The 24,971-nt window shown below is 33.1% G+C and overlaps 1 protein-coding gene across 1 annotated transcript in view; it reads left to right on the top strand.

Moving 5' to 3' along the window:
* The first annotated feature begins 4,621 nt into the window (after positions 1 to 4,621).
* The window catches only part of GLIPR1L2 (GLIPR1 like 2), a 30,947-nt gene continuing 10,597 nt past the window's right edge, over positions 4,622 to 24,971 (top strand). The window contains exons 1-3 of the mRNA XM_069491248.1: positions 4,622 to 4,840; positions 20,116 to 20,361; positions 22,241 to 22,344. Of these exons, the coding sequence (XP_069347349.1) occupies positions 4,622 to 4,840; positions 20,116 to 20,361; positions 22,241 to 22,344 (569 nt within the window). The remainder of the gene's footprint in view (positions 4,841 to 20,115; positions 20,362 to 22,240; positions 22,345 to 24,971) is intronic.

A 24,971-nucleotide genomic window follows, 5' to 3' on the forward strand; every position in this document is an offset into this window, starting at 1 on the left:
TTGTCTTTTATATATATGATAAAGTTTCAAATATGACAATAAAGGAATAGTTTATAGCTAAATGTAATTCATCATCAGTTTAACTGTCTATTAAATCTTCTAAACTCTTATTTGGTGTCTAAACTTAATGCCCAAAGGAGTTGAAAACTTATGTCTACACAAAAACTGGGACACAGATGTTTATAGGCCAAATCTTGGAAGCAACCAGTATGTCCCTTAGTAGATAAAGGAATAAATAAATGTTGGTACATCCAGAAAATGGAATATTATTCAGTGCTAAAAACAAATGAGCTATAAAGTCATGAAAAGACATGGAGGAAACTTAAATACCTAATACTAAGTGAAAGAAGGCAATCTGAAAATGTTACATACTGTATGATTCCAACTATATGACATTCTGAAAAAGATAAAACTATGGAGATAGTAAAAAAAAAAAAAAAAAAGTGAGTGGTTCCCAGGGGTTAGGAGGGAAGGAGAGATAAATAGTTTGAGCACAAAGGGCTTTTAGGACAGTGAAACTACTCTATATGATACTAAAATGGTGGATACACGTCATTTATACATTTGTCCAAACCCATAGAATGTACGACACCAAGAATGAACACTATGAACTCTGGATGATAATGATGTGTCAACATATATTCATTAATTGTAACAAATGTACTACTCTGGTGTGGGATTTTGATACCTAGCGGGAGGCTAGGTATGTGTATGGGCAGGAAGTACATGAGAAATCTCTGTGCCTTCCTCTCAATTTTGTTCTGAACTTAAAACTACTGTCAAAAATAAGGTCTATTTTGTAAAAACGAAAATGGCTAAACAATCAAAAACAAAAACTAGCTCTACCACTCACTGGTTGGGTGATTTTGGACAAATTATTTGACTTCTCATTTTCTCAGTTTTTCTGTCTGTTCAAGGAGAAAACAAACAGTGCCTGACACATTATTTGTGAAATAAATTAAAATGTTACCTCCCAAATAGAGGAGTTCATTTGTTTGGCTGATATGAAGCCAGTAGACACAGCCAAGTCAGTTATAGCAAGGATGATTTATTACTTGACACAAGTAAAGATCACACCTGGGATAATTCCCAAAGCAGTGTGTCCCTGAATGCGGGGTGGGGGGAGGTTGGGCTGATTTTATAGTCAGAGGGTAATGAAGTATGATCTGATAGGATCTTGCCATGGGGTGATGCCAAGAAACGAGCTCTGACTGGATCCTGCCATGGGTGGCCCGGGGGCTCCACTTCTTAATTCAATCCCATTCCTCAGTCCAGTCAAAGCACTTAGGTTCCACCTCATGCTACATGCACGGTTAATGTGGGCATGCTCAGATTATGTGACCTTCAACCTGAGGGTCTATGGCAACTGAAAAATAACGTAGAACTTTGTTACATAAAAGTTGAACCAGATTGGTCTGGTGGGGTTACAAAAATAGCACTCACTACTTTGTATTGTGATTGATGATTCATCTGTATCACCATTAACTAAAAGTTTCTTGTGGATAGATACTACATCTAACTTGTTCAGAATCTGTAGCTCTAGAACCTAGCATTGGATCTTGACACATAAGTGGTACCAAAGAAATATTTATTGAATTATTCAGTGAGATACCTACCAATGGAATGGGTTTCCCCAGGATTAGGTAACTTCCCTGTTAGTGGAATTATTTAAGCAAAGGATATGATGATCACCTGTCGATGATGTGTCAGACAGTATGTCTGATATAGGGGGCTAGTGAAAGTGTCTAAAATTTCTTCCAAATCTAAGATTGCATTACTCTATTTATCTTTTTTCTTTAGCAATTTTCATAGTCTAACAACAGTACTAACATAAAAGAATTGCCTCATTCAGCTCTTGCCACCTTCACCCTTACGATAGGCTCTAGCCATATAAAATACTTTTAACCTTTATGATCTTCCTCTCCAGGAGCATATTAACATGCTTTCTCCTTTGTTAAGAATGCTATCTTATACCTGTCTGCTTCACCTTCTTGATGATGCATTCTCCAGAAAGGCATCTCTGGTCCTCCATAAGAGTACTAATCCTCCCTTACATAATGCAACAGCATTTTGGCTTTGTACCAGGTTATTAAGTATGAAATGTCCGATTTCCTTAAGTACTAAGTTTGACAGTTGATATCTCTGACATTTCACTTTGACACTTCTTGTTTTCTTTTTTATTGTGAAGGTACATCCTCATTCTTTCAAATGCACACTTTGGCTTATGATTATCTTTCATATTTTTTTAGAACAATTTTTGTGAAACCATGGATAAGTAAAAAACTTGTGTTATTTTTCAATGTGAGTCCATTGTGGAACCAGTGCAGTGCAGACAGCTCGAAATATCAATGAAGTGTTTTGGGAAGGATGTGGCTAATGAACGCACAGTACATCGATGATTTGAGAAGTTCCATTCTGGTGATTTTTATCTTGAAAATGAGCCATGTGGGCGACCTGAGACCAAGGTGGGTAATGATGAGCTGAAAGCTGTAGTATTAGCAAATCCATCTCAACCTTCATGTGAATTAGCAGCAAGGTTTGACATTACTACTTCAACGATATTGGACCATTTGAAACCAATCAGCAAAGTAAAGAAGCTGGTTAGATGGGTTCCACATGAGTTAAATGAGTGTCAGAAAAGAAATTGTCTCCAAGGTTGCCTTTCTTTGCTGTCACAACATAAAGGCAAACCATTTCAACACCGTACTGTTACGTGTGAGGAAAAATGGACTCTTTTTGATAATTGCAAGTGTTTGCCACAATGGTTGGATAAAGATGAAGTGCCAAAACCCAATTCAAAACTGAATATTCATCAAAAAAAACCTAATGGTGTCTGTTTGGTGGTCCAGCACTGGTATTATCCACTACAGCTTCACGAAACCTGGTCAATCAATTACAACAGATATCTACTGCAGCCAGCTGGACAAAATGATGAGGATGCTTGTGATTAAGCAGCTGAGATTGGTCAGTGGAGACAGGCCAATCCTCATGCAAGACAATGCTCAATCACATGTAGCACAAACAACTGTTCAAACTACAGAAGCTGGTCTTGGAAACTCTCTGTCATCCACCATATTCACCAGACCTTGCACCAACTGACTACCACTCCTTCCAGGCTTTGATCACTTTTTGCGAGGAAAAATATTCAATTCTCAACAAGCTGTGGAAAACATCTTTCAGATTCCATCTCCACTTGCTCTCCAGGCTTCTTCGCTGCTGGCATAAACAAGCTACTGGTAAGATGGCAAAACTGTGTCCATAGTTTAGGCACACACTTTGATTAATTATACTGCTTCTTGTTTGAGATATAATAAACTTTTAATTTCAAATCGGACATTTCAGATTTAATGACCTAATATTTATCACATGGTATAAAATTTGCCCAATCTAATTTGTTAAACTGTAAATTGCTTGAAAGCAGGATCTTTGTCTCATCTACTGATCTTTCTCAATCACTGAATACTCTGCCTGCTAATATGTATTAAAAGAATAAAAACGTGAATAAAACCATCTTATGTAGGTCTACTGCTTTTTCAATTTTGTGCATCAAAGATAATTTTTAAAAGCATTTTTCCTTTTTTGATATTTTTTGGCCAACCAGTTACAATGCTTTCTTTGTGGCAAAATTCCGTCCCAATGTCAATGATTTTTTTTATATCTGCTTAATGCTATTAAGCACAATAAGTAATACCCAAATGTGTACCCAAAAACATGTATTGCTTTTATTTCATGTCTAGAATTTAAAGTCTTGAAAGCAAGGGGTTTTTTTGTTTGCTTGTTCATTTGTTTTGTTTGTGAGCAAAATGTTTGTAGTCAAAAGGTCAAAATCTGCTAGAACACTAGCCAATTTTGTCCAAAAGAAAGAAATGAAAACAAGAAAATGAATTCTTTTCTACTGTGAACAGTTACTGAAGAACAAGAGTATTGATATTCCAGGCTATGTTGTGCTGAGAAAAGAAACAGAAATACTTTCACCTCATGAGAGTTTAATGATCCCTACTCTCCCTCTACTCTTTCATTTATTTTGTGGTTTCCCACAAAGGTTCATTTAAAAACTGACAGAAAAATCTCATGGAAGAAGTCTGCCTTAAGAATATTCTCTGTCCATGAGTAAAATAAAGGGTACGCCCTGCACCAAATTCGTAACTCAAGTAATGACGAAAAACATTTTTAACTGAATTTACATCAATCCCGTAGAATAATCATTTCCCCGTCTATAATTAGAAAGTTCTTCAGGTCTTTTAATTACTCAGCAATTCGCATTCACTGTACACACGATTGGTTCATTAATAAACAATGACACATCATTCAGTGTCGGAAATCAACTCTGGATAATATTTAGCTACATTAACGAAAAGTTCGTATTCACTTAACTCAAGGCTCTCTTTAGGTAATTCGGCATACATTTATTTTATTTTATTTTTACACAGAACTTTCTCCACCCAGCGACACTAACTTTCTCTCGCCCTTCCCTCCCCTTTTCCTCCTCCCTTCTGTCTCTCTTTCTCTTTCCCGGGAGGCGAGGAGGCAGGGGCAAGGGTCCCCTGCGCCGCCCCGTAGATTGGCGGGTCATCGGGGCGGGCCCACGCGTGCGCACTGACCCGTTCGTGGCCGGTGGACAATGGAGGCCCCAAGGTCTTTCCCCCAATTGCTCCCCCTGGCGCTAGGGGGCGTTTTGAAGCTGTGGTTCTGCGAGCTGTGGCTACTGCTGCTGAGTTCCGGTTTGAACGCGAATTTTTTGCCACACGAAGAGGACGTAGAGTTTATCAACGAGTACGTGGACCTCCACAATGAGCTTCGAGGCAACGTCGTCCCCCGAGCGTCTAACTTGCGCTTCATGGTGAGGCCCGAAGGCGGTTTCCCCGACATCCCACCACCCTTGTCCCAGCGCTCGCCTTGGCCTAGGGGAAGTCTGGGCTGCTGCTCAGATGCTCAGGGAACATGGGGAACCGGACTCTTAGTTTAGATTTAAAAATACACGTAAAGTTTATACACTGAGAAATAAAAACCGCTGTCACTCTAACACATAGTTATCACCATGGTATTAGGGCTCGGACTGAGGTGAGTGGAGGGACTCACCTGAGGTGCAAATTTAGAAGGGGTGCTAATTAAAATGTAAAGAAAATATTTTAATGCAACAGTTTTTTAAAAAGTAAAAATCAATGCAAAAATATCAGTGTAGGTGAAGGAAATGTCAAAATCTTAAACAAAAGCAGGATCCTTGGCTCTGAATTAGGAAGACACAAGTCGGGCACTCTCAGGATAGTGCAAGGTCCTGTTTTTATTTGACATTTTGCATTTTTTCCATCACAGATGTTTTAAACTAGTTTGGACTTTTTAAAACATTTCATATTTGACTACTGTGTTTTTTGAGGCCCACTCCACATTTGGCTCCTAAGGGAGTGTCTCAGTTGTCCTCACCCTAGTCCTAACCTTGATTTTGCATTGCTGTGCTTACTTTTCTCCCTTTTTCCCCTTATATTCATTTAACATCGAATCAACTATTTCCTTGTTGTTACGAAGTTTTCGTGATTGTCATTAAATATGACTTCAAAATCCAGCAAGTGAACAACTGTCCTCTTACTGGGCAATTAGGAGCTTCAGATTTACATTGTAAGTTACATTGCAATGATATACTGCAAGGATTACCTCCCTAGACATAATGCCTTTTCTTCTTTCGGCATTAGTTCCTTAGCAAAAACTTAAGAAATGGGATAAATACATTTTTTATTTATTTGTTACACAGCGATTGCTTTTCTAAGGTACTGTGCCAAATTATGCAGATACCAGCTGTGTATTCACCAAACCCTCACTGGCTTGGGCTTTTTCAATCATTTGCTAAATTAATAAATTATAAAATGGTGCTTTGTTTCAATGATAATTTTAAAATACTATTTTGATTGCATATATTTTAGTTCTTATTCATTTCCTTTACCTTTTATATTGTCAGAATTTCCTCATCAGATTATATGCTTTCTTACAGAAATATGCTAGCATTTAGTCCTATTTGCTGAAGATATTTTTTCTAAGCCAATTTTTTTTTAATTTTTTGAATTCAATTAATAGAATTTGGGGATATTTGAGAGTTTTAGCTGATTTCCCACCCTTTGTGGTTAATTCTGTTTCTTACAAATTTGAAGATTATCCTTATCCTGAAAATTAATTAAAATATACAATATTTTCTAATACAACTTTTTATAGGTTTTATATTTCTGATATCTAAAAATTATATAATATTTCAAACATAAATAAAAGTATAGAAAATAAGATACCTGTATACCCACAATCTATATTTTAAAATGTAAACATTTTTAAAAGAATAGTGTTTGAATTATAGCTTAAAGCCCCTAATTTTTTATCTTTTTCTTTCTAAAAGTCAGTGCGTGTTTTTCCAATGTATTTTACTAGGACATAAATATTAACTATAAATAGTATAGTCTATAATAGTTTGGTTTATTTAGAACTTTATTTTCATTCTTTTATTGGTTATTTATGGCATTTTAATATATGTACTTTATGAAGTCCAAAGTTAATATCTGTGATCTCTTTCCAAATACTAAAAAGATCTTAGAACGATTAAATTCTGAATACATACCTTCCATGTCGATGCTGTTGTCATGTAGTACTTTTGTTTTACCTTGTTTTTAAACACCAAAAAAAGAAATTGTTTTTTATTCGCATTATAATATACAGAACATAAAATTTACCATTTTAACCATTTTTAAGTGAACAGTTTAATGGCATTATGTAGATTCACATTGTTGCACAACGATTACCACCACCCATCTCCAGAACTTTTTCATCCTCCTAAACTGAAACTCCATACCTGTCAAACAATTACTATACCCTCCATTTTCCACTACCCCTAGTCCCTGGGTATCACCATTCTACTTTCTGTCCCCATATAAGTGGAGTCATGCAGTATTTGTCTTTGTGACTGGCTTATTTCACTTGGTATAATGTTTTTAAAGTACATCCATCTTGTAGCATGTATCAGAATTTCCTCCATTTTTAAGGCTGAATAATATTCTACGGTACATGTATGTCACACTTTGTTTATCCATTCACTTGTGGATGGACCCTTGGATTGCTTCCAACTTTTGGCTATTGTGAACAGTACTGCTATAGACATGGGTGTACAAATATCTGTTCCAGTCTCTGCTTTAGCTTCTTCTGGATATATACTCAAAACTGTAGTTGCTGCATCATATGATAATTCTATGTTTAATTTTTTGAAGAACCACCATTTTGTTTTCCATAGTAGCTGTATCACTTTAGATTCCCACCAGGAATGCACAAGGGTTCCAAGTTTTCCACGTTCTTGACAACACTTATTATTTTCTGGGCTTTGTTTTGATTATAGCCATTTAATGGGTATGAAGTGATATTTCATTGTGGTTTTGATTTGCATTTTCCTAATGATTACTGATGTTGAGCATCTTTTCATAAGCTCATTGGCCATTTTTTTAATCTTCTTTACAGAAATGTCTATTCAAGTCCTTTGCCCATTTTTTGGTCAGCCTGTTAGTTTCTTTGTTACTGAGTTATATATAACGTATTCTGGATAGTAATTTTATCATATATGTGATTTTAAAATATTTTCTCCCATTTGTAGGTATTTTCACTCTGTGGATAATGTGAATAATGCCCTTTGATGCACAAGAGTTTTTAATTTTGATGAAATCTAATTTATCTATATTTTTGTTGTTGTTACCTGTGCTTTTGGTGACATATCCAAGAAATGATTGCCAAATTCAGTGTCATGAAGCTTTTCCCTTATGTTTTTTAAAATTTTTATAGTTTTAGCTCTTATGTTTAGGTCTTTGATCCATTCTGAATTAACTTTTGTATATTGTGTAAGGCAAAGGTCTGACTTTATTCTTTTGCATGTAGAGATATCCAATTTTCCCAACATCATTTGTTGAGAAGACTAGTGTTTTCCCCATTAATGGTCTTGGCACTTCATCAAAAATCATTTGACTATACGTGCAGGGGTTTATTTCTGGGCTTTCTTTTATTCCATTAGTCTATATGTCTTTCTGTATACTAGTACCACATTGTTTGACTACTGTAGTATTGTGGTGAGTTTTGAAATCAGGAAGTGTGAGTCCTTCAGGTTTGTTCTTTTTCAAGATTATTTTGGCCATTCAGGGTCCCTTGAGATTTCATATGAATTTTAGGATATATTTTTGTATTTCTGCAAAAAACATCATTGGGATTTTGATAGGGGTTGCTTTGATTTGTAGAACATTTTGAGTAATATGGGCATCTTAACAATATTAAGTCTTTCAATACATGAACATAGGATATCTTTCCCACTCATTAGTATCTTTCTTAATTTCTTTCAGTAATATTTTATAGTTTTCAATATATATGTCTTTCTCTCTTTGGTTAAGTTTATTCCTAAGTATTTTATTCTTTTTGGTACTATTGTGGAATTGTTCACCTAATTTTCAGATTGTTCATTATTAATATATAGAAATGCAACCAATTTTTGTGTGTTGATTTTGTAACCTGCTACTTTACTAAATTTGTTTATTGGTTCTAACAGGTTTTTTTGTGTGGAATCTTTAGGATTTTCTAAATATAAGAGCATGTCTCTGTGAACAGAGATAATTTTACTTCTTTCTTTCCAATTTGGATGTTTTTTTATTTCTTTTTCTTGGCTAATTTTTCTGGCTAGGATTTCCAGTACTATGCTGGTTAGAAGTGGCAAAAGTGGGCATCATTGTCTTGTTCCTGATCAGGGGAATAATTTCAGTCTTTCATTATTAATTATGGTGTTAGCTGTAAGCTTTCAATTTATGGCTTTTGTTATGTTGGGGTAGTTCCCTTCTCTTCCTAATTGTTGAGTGTTTTTATCATGACAGGTTATTGAATTTTTTCAAATACTTTTTCTGATCAATTGAAATGATCATGTGGATTTTTTTCTTCATTCTGTTGATGTGGTTTATCAGGTTGATTGATTTTCACATGTGGAACCATCCTTGCATCCGAGGAATAAATATCACTAGGTTGTGGAGTATATAATCCTTTGTGCTATTGAATTCATTTTTTTATATTTTGTTGAAGATTTTTATATCAATATTCATAAAGGATATTAGTCTGTAGTTTTCTTTTTTTGTAGTATCTTTTTCTGGCTTTGGTATCAGGATGATCCTGACCTCATAGAATGAGTTAGTAAGTATTCCCCACCTCTTCATTTTTGGGGAAGAGTTTGAGGATTGGTATTAATTCTTCTTTAAATGTTCGGTAGAATTCACCAGTGAAGCCATTTGGTTCTGGCGTTTCTTTATTGGGAGACTTTTATTACTGGTTCACTCCCCTTATTAGTTATAGGTCTATTTAGATTTTCTATTTCTTTATGATTAAGTCTTGGTAGGTTGTGTGTTTCTGGGAATGTGTCCATTTCATCTAGGTTATCCAGTTTGTTGGTCTACATTTATTTTTAGCACTCCCTTAAAATCCTTTTTACTTCTGTAAGATCAAAATTAATGTCCCCCCTTTCATTTCTGATTTTAGTTATATGAGTCTTCTCTTTTTTGGTCAATCTAGCTAAATGTCTATCATTTTTGTTGATTTTTTTTCAAAGAACCCACTTGTAGTTTTGTTGATTTTCTCTATTGCTTCTCTATTTTCTATTTTATCTCTGTTCTAATTTTTATTATTTCTTTATTCTAATAGATTTCAGTTTAGTTTATTTTTCTTTTTATAGTTCCCTAAGATGTACAGTTAGGTTGCTGATTTGGAATCTTTCATCTTTTTTTTAATGTAAGCTCTTATAGCTATAAATTTCCCTCTTAGCATTGTTTTTGCTGTATCCCATAAGTTTAAGTATATTGTGTTTTCATTTTCATTTGTCCCAAGATATTTTCTAATACCTTTTGTAATTTCTTCTTTGATCCATTGGTTATTTAAGAGTGTTAACATTATAACTTTATTGTAATTATTTATGCTTCTTTAGATTTGTCAGCACCAATTTCTTTGCTAACTATTACTTCTCGTAACCCACTCCTTTCTGGATTCAGTTTCCTTTTGCCTAAAGTACATCCTTTAATAGTTCATTTAGTAAGAGTGTGTGAATAGTAAACTCAAGATTTCTATATCTAAAATAATCTATTTCACACTCTAGAGTGATACTGTTTTTTCTCAGCACTGTCTTCTCGCTCCCGCTGTTGCTTTTGAGATTTCTATTGTGAGTTGAACTTAGAGGTTCCCACATACGATCCCTATACCAACAGCATAAGCATTACCTGTGAACTTGTTAAAAATGAAAATTCTCAGGCTCTACCCTCGACCTACTGAATCCAAAATCCTGGGTTTGGAACACAGTAATCTGTATTTTAACAAGTCCTCCTGATGATTCCGAAGTCTACTAAGTTTGAGATCCACTGGTCTTCTTCTTGATCTTTGAGAGACAATTTGTCTTTCTTCTCCAGGTACTTTAAATATTTTTTCTTTGCTGTTCTGTAGTTTTGCCATGCTTGTTCTAAGTATGCATTTATTTTTATTTATTTTGTTCAGACCTGTTCTTTTTGAATTTGTGTATTCATATCTATTGTTAAGACTGAAATTCTTCAGCATTATTTCATAGAATGTTGCCTTTTCCTCATTCTCTCTAGTTTTCCCTTTTTGAACTCCTATTAGATATATGTTTGACTTTCTCTCCTTTCCCCCCATAGTCCATCTTTTTCTCTCTGTTCTCTTTCTAAGTCATTGTTTCAGAACCACCTTTCAGTCACTGTTTTTCTCTTCAGCTTTTTATAATATATTTAACTGGCCCATTATTTTTTTTTTTAATTTCTAGAAGTTTTTTTTTTTTTTAATTTGCCAATATTCCCCCAGTGTCCTATTCTTTTCTATATTCTTTTCCTTAATCATTTAAACATTATTTTTTATAAAACATTTTTAGTTATTTTATTATTTCAGTTTCTTTGCGTACCAATTCTCTTGTTTTATCTACTGATCTTCTGTCATGTTTATAGTTTTCTATCATATGCTCATCTTCAGCAGTGAAACAAAGAGTCCCATGTTGTCCAAGGTGTGAAAGAATAAATATTACTACAGAGTAGTTTTTTTATTAGCTTTCGCTTTTCTCTTAGAGTCAGTTTTTATATTATTTTTGCTTGGGTATTCAGCTTATATAGGCAATGTAAAGCTAGTCTCCCCCGTGTGCATGGTGTAGGTCTAGGACTTGATTTCTCATATGACTTTTTTCCACCTAACTTTCTTGTCACTTCCTCAGGCTGGTGGGCAGGATTTTCTAGTCTCCTTTGATTTAGAAAGCAGTCAGCATGCTAGTTTTTCACAAAGCTCTCAATCTCAGAACTTGTCTTAGGTGGCTCCATGGCTATATCTTCTGTTCCCATATTAGTGGCACTTGTATCTGATCTGATATCACCTCTCCTCAGATTAGGCTCATGAGTTTACCACTCTGGCTTTTAATTTTTCTCTTCATTTCTGGCACCTGAGTATTAACCTTTCTTTGAATTCAGCTGTGGATTTAAATTTTTTTTACCATATGTAGATTGAACTGTATGAAGTCATTATTCAACCATTTTTTACCTACAAAACTCAAGCAATGATTCAACCTAAACGTTTTATTCACCATTTTAATGAGTTTGCAATATTAGAAGACTGTATCTTACCTTAGTCCTCTTCATTGCTGGAACTGTCTTATATTATTGGATGTTAAAAGCACAGAATCCTTTCTTTTTCTGGGCTCTTCTGGGGCTGGGTGATTCCTGTTTCTAACCTGACGTGGTAGTACTGTTAGGGGGCCCAAGCCTTAGACTTGGGCTCCCTCATGTACCAAAAAAAATGACCTATGGTTTGATAGCTAACATCAATTTAAACTTTCAATATTATAAATAAAGCTTCCTCCTTTAAAAAAAAAAGAAAAAAAAATTACAGAGTTAATATCCTGTAATAACCACTTCAGTCATGTTTCCTTTCCTTTTTCCAGCTCCAGAAACAATGACCTTTATTAGTTTGATATGAATCATTCTAGTATATTTTTTATACTTTTGAATACATGTATGGTTATCCATACTAAAAATACAATGTTTTGAGTTGTTTGATTTATATTTCCATAAGTAACATATAGTGTTTATTATTATGTTACTTGGTTTTTCATTCAAAACTATACATTTGAGATTTATTCAAGATGATATAAATCTAGTTTATTCAATTTTATTTGCTGTAGTATTTTATCCCCTAAATGTATCACAATTTTTTACCTGTTCTTTTATTGATAGACATTTAGGTTGCTTCAGAAATAAACACGTAAATGAATAGATAAATAAATAAAATAAGAATAACCAGGAAAATTTGAAAAATGAGGGCAATCAGCCATATTAGATTTTATAACATATTATAAAAACTCAGTAAGTAAAATAATATAATACTGGTATGTTAAAGACATACCACTAGAAAGATATAGGAAGTTCAAAAATAACCCAGATACATAAGGGAATTAGTATATGGTAAAAGTAGCATCTGAAATCTGCAAGCTGTAGTTATACTTTTTAATAAATTGTTTTCAGTAGATCTGAGGAATCATTTGAAAAAGATAGTGTTGCTTCATCTATACTCCAGTATAAACTCCAACTGGGGCAACAATTCCCCACAGAGTAGCCAACAAAAATATTGTTGGACTTTTGGAATTTTACTAGGCTGATAGGTAAGATATGATATCTGAGGATAGTTGTGATTTTTATTTCTTTTATCATAAGCAAGGCTGTGCATCCTTTCATATGAATAAAGATCTGGTAGTATCCTTTACCTGTTATTTTTTCTATTAAGTTTTTAGCCCTTTTTTCCCCTCACTTTCTTTTTCTTAGCCCTTTACCTGTGGTATGAGTTGTAATTATTTTCCCTAGTTTGACATTTTTTTTGTCTACTTACTGTATATTTTGCCATTCAGACTTTTTATATTTTGATGTAGCTGATTAATAAGTTTTTAAAATTGTTCTGGATTTTGTATCAAAGTCAGAAAGACCTTCCCCATACCAGACTTTTTACTGGTATGAAAGTAAAATGATATAATCCATGTAGGGAGGAATCTGGCAACACAAATTATAAATGTATTTCCCTTTGTTCTTCTGATCTCATTTCTGAGTATCTATCCTAAAGACATACCACAGAAAAAGGAAATGGTATCACAGTAAGGTTATTCATTGTAGCGTCATTTGATAATAGCAAATGATTAGAAAAACACTCTAATGTCCAGCACTGAGGGGCTGATTAAAGTAAATTTGGTTAATCCACATAAAAGAATACCATACACATATGGGGAAAAAAGAATGAGAAAGCTCTTTATACTAACAAGGAAATATCTCATGGACCTTGGAAAAAGCAAGGTACATTATGATGCATTTTATATAAAAAAGAGTAATAAAAAAATATATATTTGGATAAACAACACTAGACATATCCACAAGGATTTCGTGTTACCTATAGAAGACCTAGGGGAAATAGGATGGTGGGGAGCAAGGTAATAACATGACTTCTCAAAGATTTTATGTGGTTTTGATTTTATAACTATTAGATATATTACCTGTTCAAAATATAAAATATTTTTTAAGGCATGGCGATAATATCATTGGGAATTATAAATAAGTAATAAAAAAGTATCATGAAACAATATATATGTATTAAGAAAAAATGTAATGGCAAAAACTTAAAACTCTAAATAACCTCAATAAAATCCAGTATTTAGGATAGTGGAGATAGCATTCCTAAATTCTCATCTTTGTGGATGATGGGAAGAAGTAGGCAAATAAAACATCAAAGTGGAAGTAAGCATAGTTATATATTTGGGGTATTTTTTGATATTTAATAAACTTATATAATTTTAAATATGATAACTGAAGTTAGTTAAAGATAATTAAGATAACTAAAGATTGTCATAATGATTTGATTTTAAATATGATAACTGAAGTTAGTTAAAGATAATTAAGATAATTAAGATAACTAAAGATTGTCATAATGATTTGATATGAGTGACTAGCAGATAGGAAGAGTTCATTGAACTTCCAAATTTACAGAAGAGAAGCAAGGAATAAAAAGAAACTTAAGCCATGTAAAAAGAGAAAAATAGGAAATGACAGTAAAAATAAATTGTAAACATAAAATAAGATTAAAAAATACATTAAATATATCAATTTTCATGGCAAATATGAGAAAATTTAATTTCCCTATCAATTACAGATTGACTAAATAAAAATTCATCTATATCTTATTTGCAAAAATATATACCTGAAACAAAAGGACTTAAAAAGAGAAACAATATTATAAAATTATATAGAGATGCAAACTAAAGGCATTAAAATAGACAAAAAGGAACCTTATGTAATAAAAAGAAGATATGATCCATGAAGATAAAATAGTCAAAGACCTTTGTGCATTGACCAACAGAAACTACATAAAGAAAAATTTCCTATACATACAAGGAAATATTTTTTAAAACACAGTTATTGTGAGATGTTTCCTATACTTTTTTCTGAGTTTTCTAAATAGATTTGAAAAATAAACTGATGTGTAACATACTAAATATTGGAAAAAATCAATAATTGTATACCCTGTCAATAAAGGATAGACATTCTTATGTCCAGGAAATTTTATAGAAAAATTCACTGTTTCTTGCTCATAAAAAAAAACTTTAATGGAGATTTTACAAGCTAAACTTCTGACCAAAGTTTAATAAAACTAGAAAGTAAGAACAGCAAATGTTGGGTGGTAGAATCTTAACTACTTGCAAATTAAGAAACACTTTCTAAGTTATCCTTGGATCAAGAACAAAAAAATAAAATATCCCCAAAATGTGGACACTTAATACCAAAACACATGACCTGTAAGTAAAATAAAGGAAAAAACAATCAATTTTGAATGTCTCCTTACATAAACTGACTGAAAATGAGTGAACTAAAAATAAGGAAAATAAAAAGAAAGAATGAGAGAATAACAGTAGTAGGTGAAATTAATGAAAAATTAAAAAAAATACACATTCTTGTTTGAGAGAACTGGGAAAAAATAGATACTCCTGATAAACGTAGGGGGAAAAAGAGAGAACAAATTATTTTAGGAGTGAGAAAAAGAATTATAACCACCTATGCAGATGAGATTACAATTATAAGAGAATATTATGTCCCAACACATTAGTAATATTAGGTATCTAATTGAAATAAATTATTTTTCTAGCAAAATATAAATTACAAAGTAAATCCAGAAAGAGTTAGGAAACTCTAACAAAGCAATGCTATAGAAGTCAGTAGCAAGGATGTTGAAGATCTATCTTTTAAATAGACCTCAATCCCAGCTAACAATGGAGTTAACTCTAAGTAATCTTCAAAGAACAGATAATTCCAATGATACTAAAATTTTTCTGTGTTCAAAAAAGTGAAAGATTGGAAACTCCTCAGTTCATTTTAGAAACCTAGAATTTCTAAATCTGATATATATAACAAGGAGAAAAAGAGAAAAATGTAGACGACTTTTATTTATGACTATATGTACAAACTTTGAAATAAAATACCAAATCAAACCTATCAATATATTATAGAATACACAAAATAATAATATTCTCTAGTCTCTTAATAATGTTTTTCCTTTATTCTCCCTCAGTCACGTGCATACAATTCATTACTTAAATTTTCTCAAAATCAGTAATATGTATTTTTGACAAAAATTCATTGACTAAACTCTTTTGAGCCCTCTTCTTGAGTAGGTCTTGACGGTGGGCCTTTTCCTAAAGCTACATTGCCCAGTTTTATCAAGAATCACACCCAGCCCAGTTAAAAGAGACTCCACTGCCCTTGATATCTGATCACCCTCCCCGCCTTCAGCAAAAATCCTTTTAGGTCAGTTTAGCAAGAACTCCCCTACTCTTGATGTCTCCTCTTTGTAATTTTCCATCCACTGTTCCATTGTTATAAATCCCCACTTGTCCTTGATGTATTTGGAGTTGAGCTCATTTTCTGTCCCTTATTGTGATAGTCTTGCCACCTATCACAATAGTCTTTAATAAAGTCCTCTTTATTGTGTTAACAAATGTCATGAATAATTTTTTCTTTAACAGTTATGGTGCTGCTGTGACTCGGATAGGATCAGATTCATCACTGGACCCCCGGACCTCTCACCCAGGACCCCACGTGTGCACCTTTGAAGCCTTTGTCTTCATTCCTGATTGATTGATCGGGGATCCATTGGTGAGTCGGACTCCTAAGCCAGTGCTCCGGATAACAGTCCGTTGAAGCACGGTGAGGACAGATTTTGTTTCTTAAGATTCTGAATATACTTTCTAAAAGCTAGATTCTAGGCTTCTTTGTCAGAAAGGTACCTTCTGGGCTGGGTATTTTTTCCCAGCTTTCTTTCGAGTGGGGATTCATTCCTGAATCCTGAACTGGAAGTCTTTCCCAGCTCTGTGTTTTAAGGGAAGATTCACTCCGTGAGTCCTAGGCTGGAAAATTTTTCTGGCTTCTTCTGAGGTCTCTTTGTTCTCTGTATTTGATCCTGCTTCCCCCATAGGAATTTCTCTGTCTACTACACCACTCTTTTGAATCCCCGGTGACTGTATGATCCACCAACTCTGTCTGCTTCCTTTCTCGTCAGAATGATTTTTATAGACCGGTCCAAAAGTAATTGCGGTTTCAGACCCTGAATATTAAATCATTATAACTAGGCTAAAACTCATCTTTATTAATCAAAACAGGAACCATTACAATGAAGACATTTTTGGCAAAGAGAAATAAGTTTATTACTGTAGCATAAAAATCTGTGCTTCGGGATTCGAGGAACTCTTGGAAAGCATTTTCTGCAACCTGCTGGTTGTGGAAGTGTTTTCCCTGCAAAAAGTTGTGGACTAATCAATCGGCGAGAGGTCAAGTGAATATGGCGGATGAGGCAAAGTTTCATAGGCCAGTTCATTTAACTTTTAAGTACTAGTTGTGCAACCTGTGGTTGGTCGTTGTCATGGAGAAGAATTTGGTCTTTTGTGTTGACCAATACCAGCTGCAGGCATTGCAGTTTTCAGTACATCTCATTGATTTACTGAGCATACTTCTCAGATGTGATGATTTTTGCCGGGATTCAGAAAGCTGTAGTGGATCAGACCGGCAGTAGACCACCCAAAATGTACTTTACAGCATATAAACTTGAGAATTCTTTGGATTTTCCTTGAACAAGCTATAGCATCTTAGCAGTTCCCTCATTAAATGAGTTAAATAAAATTGTTGTCACATGTATAAGAGTCATGATTATACCTTCCTTTAAAAACTATTTTTTAAAGGAGTCTACCAAATTCTAAGCCAAATTAATGAGAAAAGGCTCATACTTAGACATATTCTAGGGAGATATATTTAAAAAAATCTTATCTTAAGTAAGCGTGGCTTAGAATATGGATTCAGCTGGAGCTGGGCGCAGTGGTTTGTATGTAGTCCCAGCTACTTAGAAGGCTGAGGTGGGAGAATCACTTGATCCCAGGAGTTCAGGGCTGCAGTGAACTATGATTGCACCGCTGTACTCCAGCCTAGGGGTGACAGACTGAGAACCATCTCAAAAACAACAACAACAACAAAAAGAATTTGAATCCAGCTTTTTTATATAAATAAGGACTATTGGCTAACAAAAGTTCTTTGCTTTTTCAAAGCAAACTTAGCAACGTCTTCTTAAAATTTAAAGTTCTCATTAAGTATCTCATTCACTGCTTCTTGAAACTTTAGCCCATGTTTTCAACTATAATTTTATTCATAGTTGAATAAAAGAATTTGAAACTATTGTCAAAACTACAAAACGTTTTGTAGGGAGAATGGGAGAATCTACCTCAAATCAGTCTCCCTGATTAACTGAAATCACGGACTTTTTAAGGAGGGGCTACTAGCCTTGGGGAAAGTCAGCAGGTCCTGGTGCAATTAACAAGGGGCTAGCACATTGGGGGCAGGTGAGTTTTGGCATCAGGAAGTCTGCCCAGGGACCTTAAGAATCTCAATGCTTTTGTCTTGTAGAAAAGCCACCATTTCTTCGAAACAACTCAAAAGGTCAAGTAGTTAAGGGAGAGGATTATTAAAAAACATATAGGAGGTCATTGAAATTTGTTCATACAGACAGTTATAGAATTATTGTAATTTATTTGCACATAGTCATGAGAGGCAATGAAATAAAATGCTTATAAACTTGGAGTTGAGAATTAGATTTCCTGGCTCCACAATTTACTGGCTGAGAAATTAAGTGATTTTCTACTACTTAACCTCTTTGTGTTTTTAGTTACTTCTTATGTAAAACAGAATTAGTAATAATCATGCATACCTCATAGGGTTATTGTGAACATTAAATGAGATAATACATTAAAAAACACTTAAAATAGTGACTGGTATATAGTAAGGACAAGGCTTGAAAACTATATGCAAAATAAGTCAGTAGAAAGATAGTCCATGGGGTATTGTTTGGAAATGGGAAACAATTCAAAAGTCTATTAATAGTGGAATAGTTGCATCTACTATAAGCTATGGAATACTATACACAGTTTGTAAAAATTAAGCAGATCTAATTGTGTTAATATAGAACCATTTCTCTACATGAAAACTGCAAATTGAAGGCCAATGATACTGTATATGGTATGATTACAATAGTGCAAGGAAAAAAATCACTAAATACTCATTTAAAACAACCAAACTTACATTTGAATATGTGTGTGTATACAAAGATAGAGAAATGTATACATAGGCAATTTTTTTAACAGTAATTTTATGTAACAGAGGGAATGCCCTGAAAAAGGGTAAAATGTTTTACAAGTTGTCTCTTTAAAACTCCCCCCACTCTTTTTGGGAATTAAAACCTGCATCCCTACCCAAGGCTAGTAATCAGAGGGGCAGGGGAGTGTCCTTTGTTCTTTGTATCACGAGAGATGGCTCAACAGAATTGTTCGGGCAGAGGTCATGAGATTGTCTTTGCTGCAGATGGGGTCAATAAGGACCATCAACTATAGTTAAACAGCAATAGCCCCAACCTGAAAACTCCATATAAAAGCTCTGTATTTCTGCTTACAGATAGGATGATGGTGCTTTAAGCGAGAGTCTCCCATCCTCCTCAGTTGCCCGAAAATTAATAAACTTCTCTTTCCTTTTCCTCAAACCACTTGTCCTCATTCTTCTGATGTGCCCTTGGGGACAAGTGCCGAACTTTTCTGTCACAGTTACCTTTGGGGAAGAACGTAGTGAGGGGATATTCTAAAGGTCTGATTTGTTTATGTTCTATATTGTATTTATGTATACTAAGAAAAAACTAAGGAAATCTTAGTATTGGTTTTCAGAAATGTTTACTTTCAGAGATACTATAACATATGTATGTAGTATTTTGGTTTAACGATTATTTTGTTCATTTTTCTAATGTGTGGTTTTTGCTTGTCTTTAACAATGAACTTAACAAGCCTGTAAATGATGATAAATGCACACATTTCTAGTTATTTTCAGATAGCTAGCCAAGGAGTAGTATCTTATGATATTTTCTCACTTTTCAGGTAATGTGCATAAAACTTCCTATGTGCCTGTTTTGTAACATTTGCCAACTATTACCATATATTAAAGTTTTTATGTGTAATATTAATATATAATAGATATAGGTAGTATCTTATTTTCCTAATAAGCAATTTGAGGACAAAATTTATGCTGAATTATCACTTTATTCTTGACAACACAATATTTTGCATATAGTCAGTACTCACTAAATAGCTCTTAGGTAAATAATACTTTTGATGCTTGTATTGCTTTGTACAAAAAGGTGTGAGATTAAAAATACATACTCTGAGCAGACTACATGTAAGTGTTTTATGTAGCCCTAAATAGACTAGATGTAAGAGTGTTATAATTATTTGTGCCATCTATCGTTCCAATATTTTAACTACAAATATATACATAGTCCTTGCTTCAGGAAACATTTTATTTATGATTATCTCAAAAAAGTTTTTCCTCATAGAAATTTCACAAACAGAACCCATAAGTACAAAAGTTAGAATTGTTTTCCTTAAATCTAACTGAGAATGCGAGGAAAATATTTTAGAGCACAAAAAAAAAACCTTATTGTTATTATTTTGTTTTCTTTGCTTTTTGCATTTTTTTCCAGACATGGGATGTAGCTTTATCACGGACTGCTAGAGCATGGGGGAAAAAATGTGTGTTTGAGCGTAATACTCATTTAGAAGACTTAAAAATGGCCCATCCTAAATTTACCGGGATTGGTGAAAATATGTGGGTCGGTCCTGAAAATGAATTTACTGCAAGTATTGCTATCAGAAGTTGGTATGAAGAGAAGAGAATGTATAATTTTGAAAATAACACTTGCTCTAAAAACTGTTCTCATTATATTCAGGTATCTAATTTTTATATTGTTACTAATTCAATAGACTCCTTAATTGCTTTACTGCCTAGTTTTGTTATATTTCAAATTTATAAATAAACTCAAATGGTAAAATTATTACTTCTAATAAAATCACAATTCTAATTAGTCCTAGATCTTCAAAATGTCTGTAATTCCATTATGTGAACCACACAATTAAAACATTTCTTTAAGTAGTAAATGTAATCTTTACACTCTAAGATGAAAGGCACTTTTCTAAAACAAATACACACTGAGGAAAAAAGTGAGAAACAACAAATAAAAATTATTTATAAATAATTGACTGTAAATATAAGTAAAAGACTTGATATTTTCAACACAGATCAGTATACATACTACTATATAGCTGATTGATTAAAACTATTGAAATTCATAGTATTATATTTCCCTGCTTCATGTCCAATAATCCACCCTCACACTTTATATTCCAGGAATACTTAACCACTTTTCAGTTCCTGGACATACTGTTATTATTTTACATATCACCTTTCTTTAATAATTATCTATTTATATATCTGATACTACACTGTGGACAGGGACCTTGTCTTCTCATCCATATATTCTCAACACAATAACATGACATTATTTAGGTCTTCAATAAATATTTATACTAGGAATCAAGAAATATTAAATGAACCTCCAAGTTTATTTGAAAGATGATTATTTTTAAAAGATTATTTTCAATCAGTAAATCCTGATGTCATATTTTATGTAGAACTTAAAAGTTTGGAATTTGTTCACGTTGAACTCTTCTTTCTGTTCTATCCAATGAATCATGCTTCAAATCTTTTTGATCACTTCTTTCTTTTTTTTGATCAGTTCTTTCTTCTTCTAGAAAAGTTACAGTGATCCTCCATTATCTTACTCATGTCAAAGCTAGCCTCCTTAATATGACTTTAATACTCTCACTAAACTAACCAAATCCCTGATATACAACTCTGTATTTTTTACTCCTTAATTCCAGTATCCTAGACATTTGTATTTTTGCATTGAACCTGCTTAACTATTCTCTATTCTTGTAATGTATCACTCTATTTCTTACAAGAATCACACTTTCAAAACTACTCAGGCTTAAGATAAGATAAAATAATAAAAGAAAATAGGAATGATTCCCCTCCCACAGTGGTTAACACAACAGAACTATTACTTCTTGTTCATTTTGAGGTATTAGAAATATTAAAGTCATACAGAGAATCTCTGGAATATCTTTCATTATTCCCATCTTTTTCACTCCAATTCAAGACCTGTTTTTCTTTTTATAGGAACCAGCTCTTTTACTCATCCTTTTCTTTTTAATGAAACATCCAGACTTTGTTTTATCTTATAATGGAATTTTCTCAACAAAATGAAGGAGAAATGTTGATAGCATGCAATTACTCTCTACTCCTGTATTTCTTTTGCTTCTCTTCTATAATTATACAGTTCCTCTTTTTCTCTCTTCTATTCACAACTTTCAATTTAAAAAAAAACTTTTTCTCTTCTCTTTTCTGTCTTCCTCTTTTCCACTGACCTGGAATGTTCAAATTCAATCAGAGGTTGAAAATTGATTCATCAAGTGTGACTACTTTTGTCTGTGAAGCATTATGCTGGATCAGTGTTCTCAACAGAGGAACCGTTTTTGCTAAGAATACGATATTGGTAGGACCTATTAAAGAGCTTCTCTAAATACAGTGTTGGAAATGCTGCCTTAAATCCATGATAACTCTCTACATGTTTCTAAATGAAAATAGTTTATATTCCTTGAATTGCATGGTGTAAGGTTCTTTGTGAATGGAATATATTATTTTTTATAATGTAAGAGAGTAAATGTTTAGAATTAAATTTTGTGAGTTTTTTCAAAATTTTATTTTAGATTGTTTGGGACCACACTTACAAAGTCGGTTGTGCTGTTACTCCATGTTTAAGAATTGGACGTATTAAACATGCAGCGCTTTTCATATGCAACTATGCACCAGGGTAAGTTATTTTAAATTAATAAAAGAATATAAAACTAAATTGAGAACATTTCAAGGTTAAATTTTCCTAAATTTTAAGTATTCTTTTAAATATTTTTATGAGCTATAAAATAATTAAATAAAAGATATTAATTAGAGACTTTACATTGATATATTTTCAATTCCATAATGAAATAAGTCATAATTTGGGCATATTGATTTTACTTGTAAACTAGCCAAGTATTACTTCCTAGAGGAATCTTAACTTTAGTATTATTTCACAATAGCTAGCCTAATTGCATAGGATTTAAATGATTTTCCAAAATAGTTTATTCTCATCTTTATAATAAGAGTATATTCTTTTTTTCTGACACATTATGAACTATTCTAATCTTTATATGAGTATCTGTGTATTAGGAATATTTTCTCTTCTTTATTATTTTTATTCCTTTTGTTCTCTGTTCTTTAGGAATACCAATTTGTAGGTTTCTCTGCACTACATATTTTCTTTCTTTTTTCATATATATTTTGGTTTCTATTCTTCATCTTTGTGTTCTGAATTTTTCAAGGTTATTTTTGATTCATAATTTCTGTAAGACCAAATCTGTTTTATTCTTCCATTTTGCATTTATTTCCCATGACCACTTTAACAAATTACCACAAAATGGATGGCTTAAGAAAACAGAAATTTATTCTCTCACTGTTCTGGAGGCCTAAAGTCCTAAATCAAGGTATTAGCAGGACTGTGCTCAATCAAAAGGCTCTAGGAATCTGTTTCTTGATTTTTTTCCAGCTTCTGGTGGTTCTAGTTCCTGGGCTTGTGGATATAGCACTTCAGTTTCTTCCACTGTGGTCACATTGACTCCTCCACTTCTGTGTGTCTAGTGCTGAATCCCCCCTTCACTCTCTCTTAAGGATAAATACATGTGATTGCATTTAGCTTTCACCCAAATAATCCAGAATAAACTAGATCCTATCTTAAGATCCTCATCTTAATCATATCCTTGCCATATAAGGTAATATTCACCCTTTTGCCATGTAAAGTAATCATAAGTTCTGGAAATTGGGACCTAGACGTATCTTTTGTGGGGGTACCATTCAGCTCACTACACATTAGATTCTCAATGTGGTTCTTTTATTTTTATTTCTACTCAGTATTTAATGATATTGTAATGGATTGATTTTCAGCCAGCTGTCCTTAAGAGAGATAACTATGATTGCCTATTTGGGGTACATAATCAAATAAAAATTGGACTGAGTTGACTGATACATGCTCCAACCTAGATCCTTCACAGGTAGACTTGCCAATACTCATGTCAAAGGAAAAATGGTTTATATTAATAAAAATTTCAAGATAAAGATGCCTATGAGACAGGAGGGTGGAAAAAGAAAGGGTAATCACAAGAATTAGTAGCTTCAGCTTATCATTGTAGTCATATGATAACCCTGCACTCACTATTCTTATGGTCACCAAATACCTTCACCTTATCAAATGGTACTGTCAATTCTCTTCTCTCAATTTCTTACTCACACAGGAGCATCTCATACAGTTAACCACTTTGGGCTTCTTGACTCATGGTCTTCACTTGACCTCCAAGTACCCTACCAGCAGGTATTTTTGGTTTCTCTCTTATCTCATTAGTCTCTCTTCATTCTTCTTTACTGGCTCCTTTGCTTGAGGTTGAAATAGTGTAGTGCTCCAGGACTTAGTCCTTAAATTAAGTCTCCATATTCACTCTCTCACAAGGTGATCTCATACAGGACTGTGACTTATTTCTATTTCAGGGCCTTTATACTGGAAGTTTCCTCTAATTAGTAATTTACAACAGACCTTCATATGGCTACCTCCTTCTCGTGATTCATTCACATTTCCTACATTTATTTTTCTACCTAATATGCCCAAACATAAAGCATATCTTTTCTCTTTCCATGTTTTTCCACATACATAATTTATTATTATTCAATGGTATATACCATATTGTAACCATTTTTAGACATTTTAAACAGAAGTTTGAATACATAAAATGCAAATAATCCATATAACACATTTAAAGTGATGACAACATGAAGAACTATGAGAAATTTAAAAGTGTTCAGTGATAATAATATTACATTCATTGTCTGGCCAGCCATTATTTTAAGACATCACTAATTATAAAATATGTTCTGATTTTAGAGATGTTAAAATAGGAAAAGATATACATTTTAGAATTATAAAACATAGTATATAACTGAAAGAAAAGATTCACAAAACGGTATGTATCTTTAATATGTATAATAAAAGAAAAATTATATGAAATAATAGTTTATTCATAGTTAAGTACAACTTTAGTATCTATTTCATACTTTAAAATATCAGTTTTAAAGCACCAAATTTGATTCATGACATATTAATGTCTTATGACTTGCAGTTTGAAAAAAAATGGCCAATTTAGAACACTCTAGATGTTTGACAATGAAGAGAAGGAAATGGGGTAGATACGTAGAATTGAGTGAAAGGGAATTTTTTTTTCAACTTTGGTTACTAATGCATTTTATAAGCTAACGAAAGCCATTTGTAAATCGAGAATGATAGAATGTATTAGAACATTGAGAAATAGAGAATTGCAAGAGCAAGTGCTATCTGGAAAGAGGCAAAAGAGAATTATG

The sequence above is a fragment of the Eulemur rufifrons genome, chromosome 16 (genome assembly GCF_041146395.1).
Source record: "Eulemur rufifrons isolate Redbay chromosome 16, OSU_ERuf_1, whole genome shotgun sequence".
NCBI classification, from domain to species: Eukaryota; Metazoa; Chordata; class Mammalia; order Primates; family Lemuridae; genus Eulemur; species Eulemur rufifrons.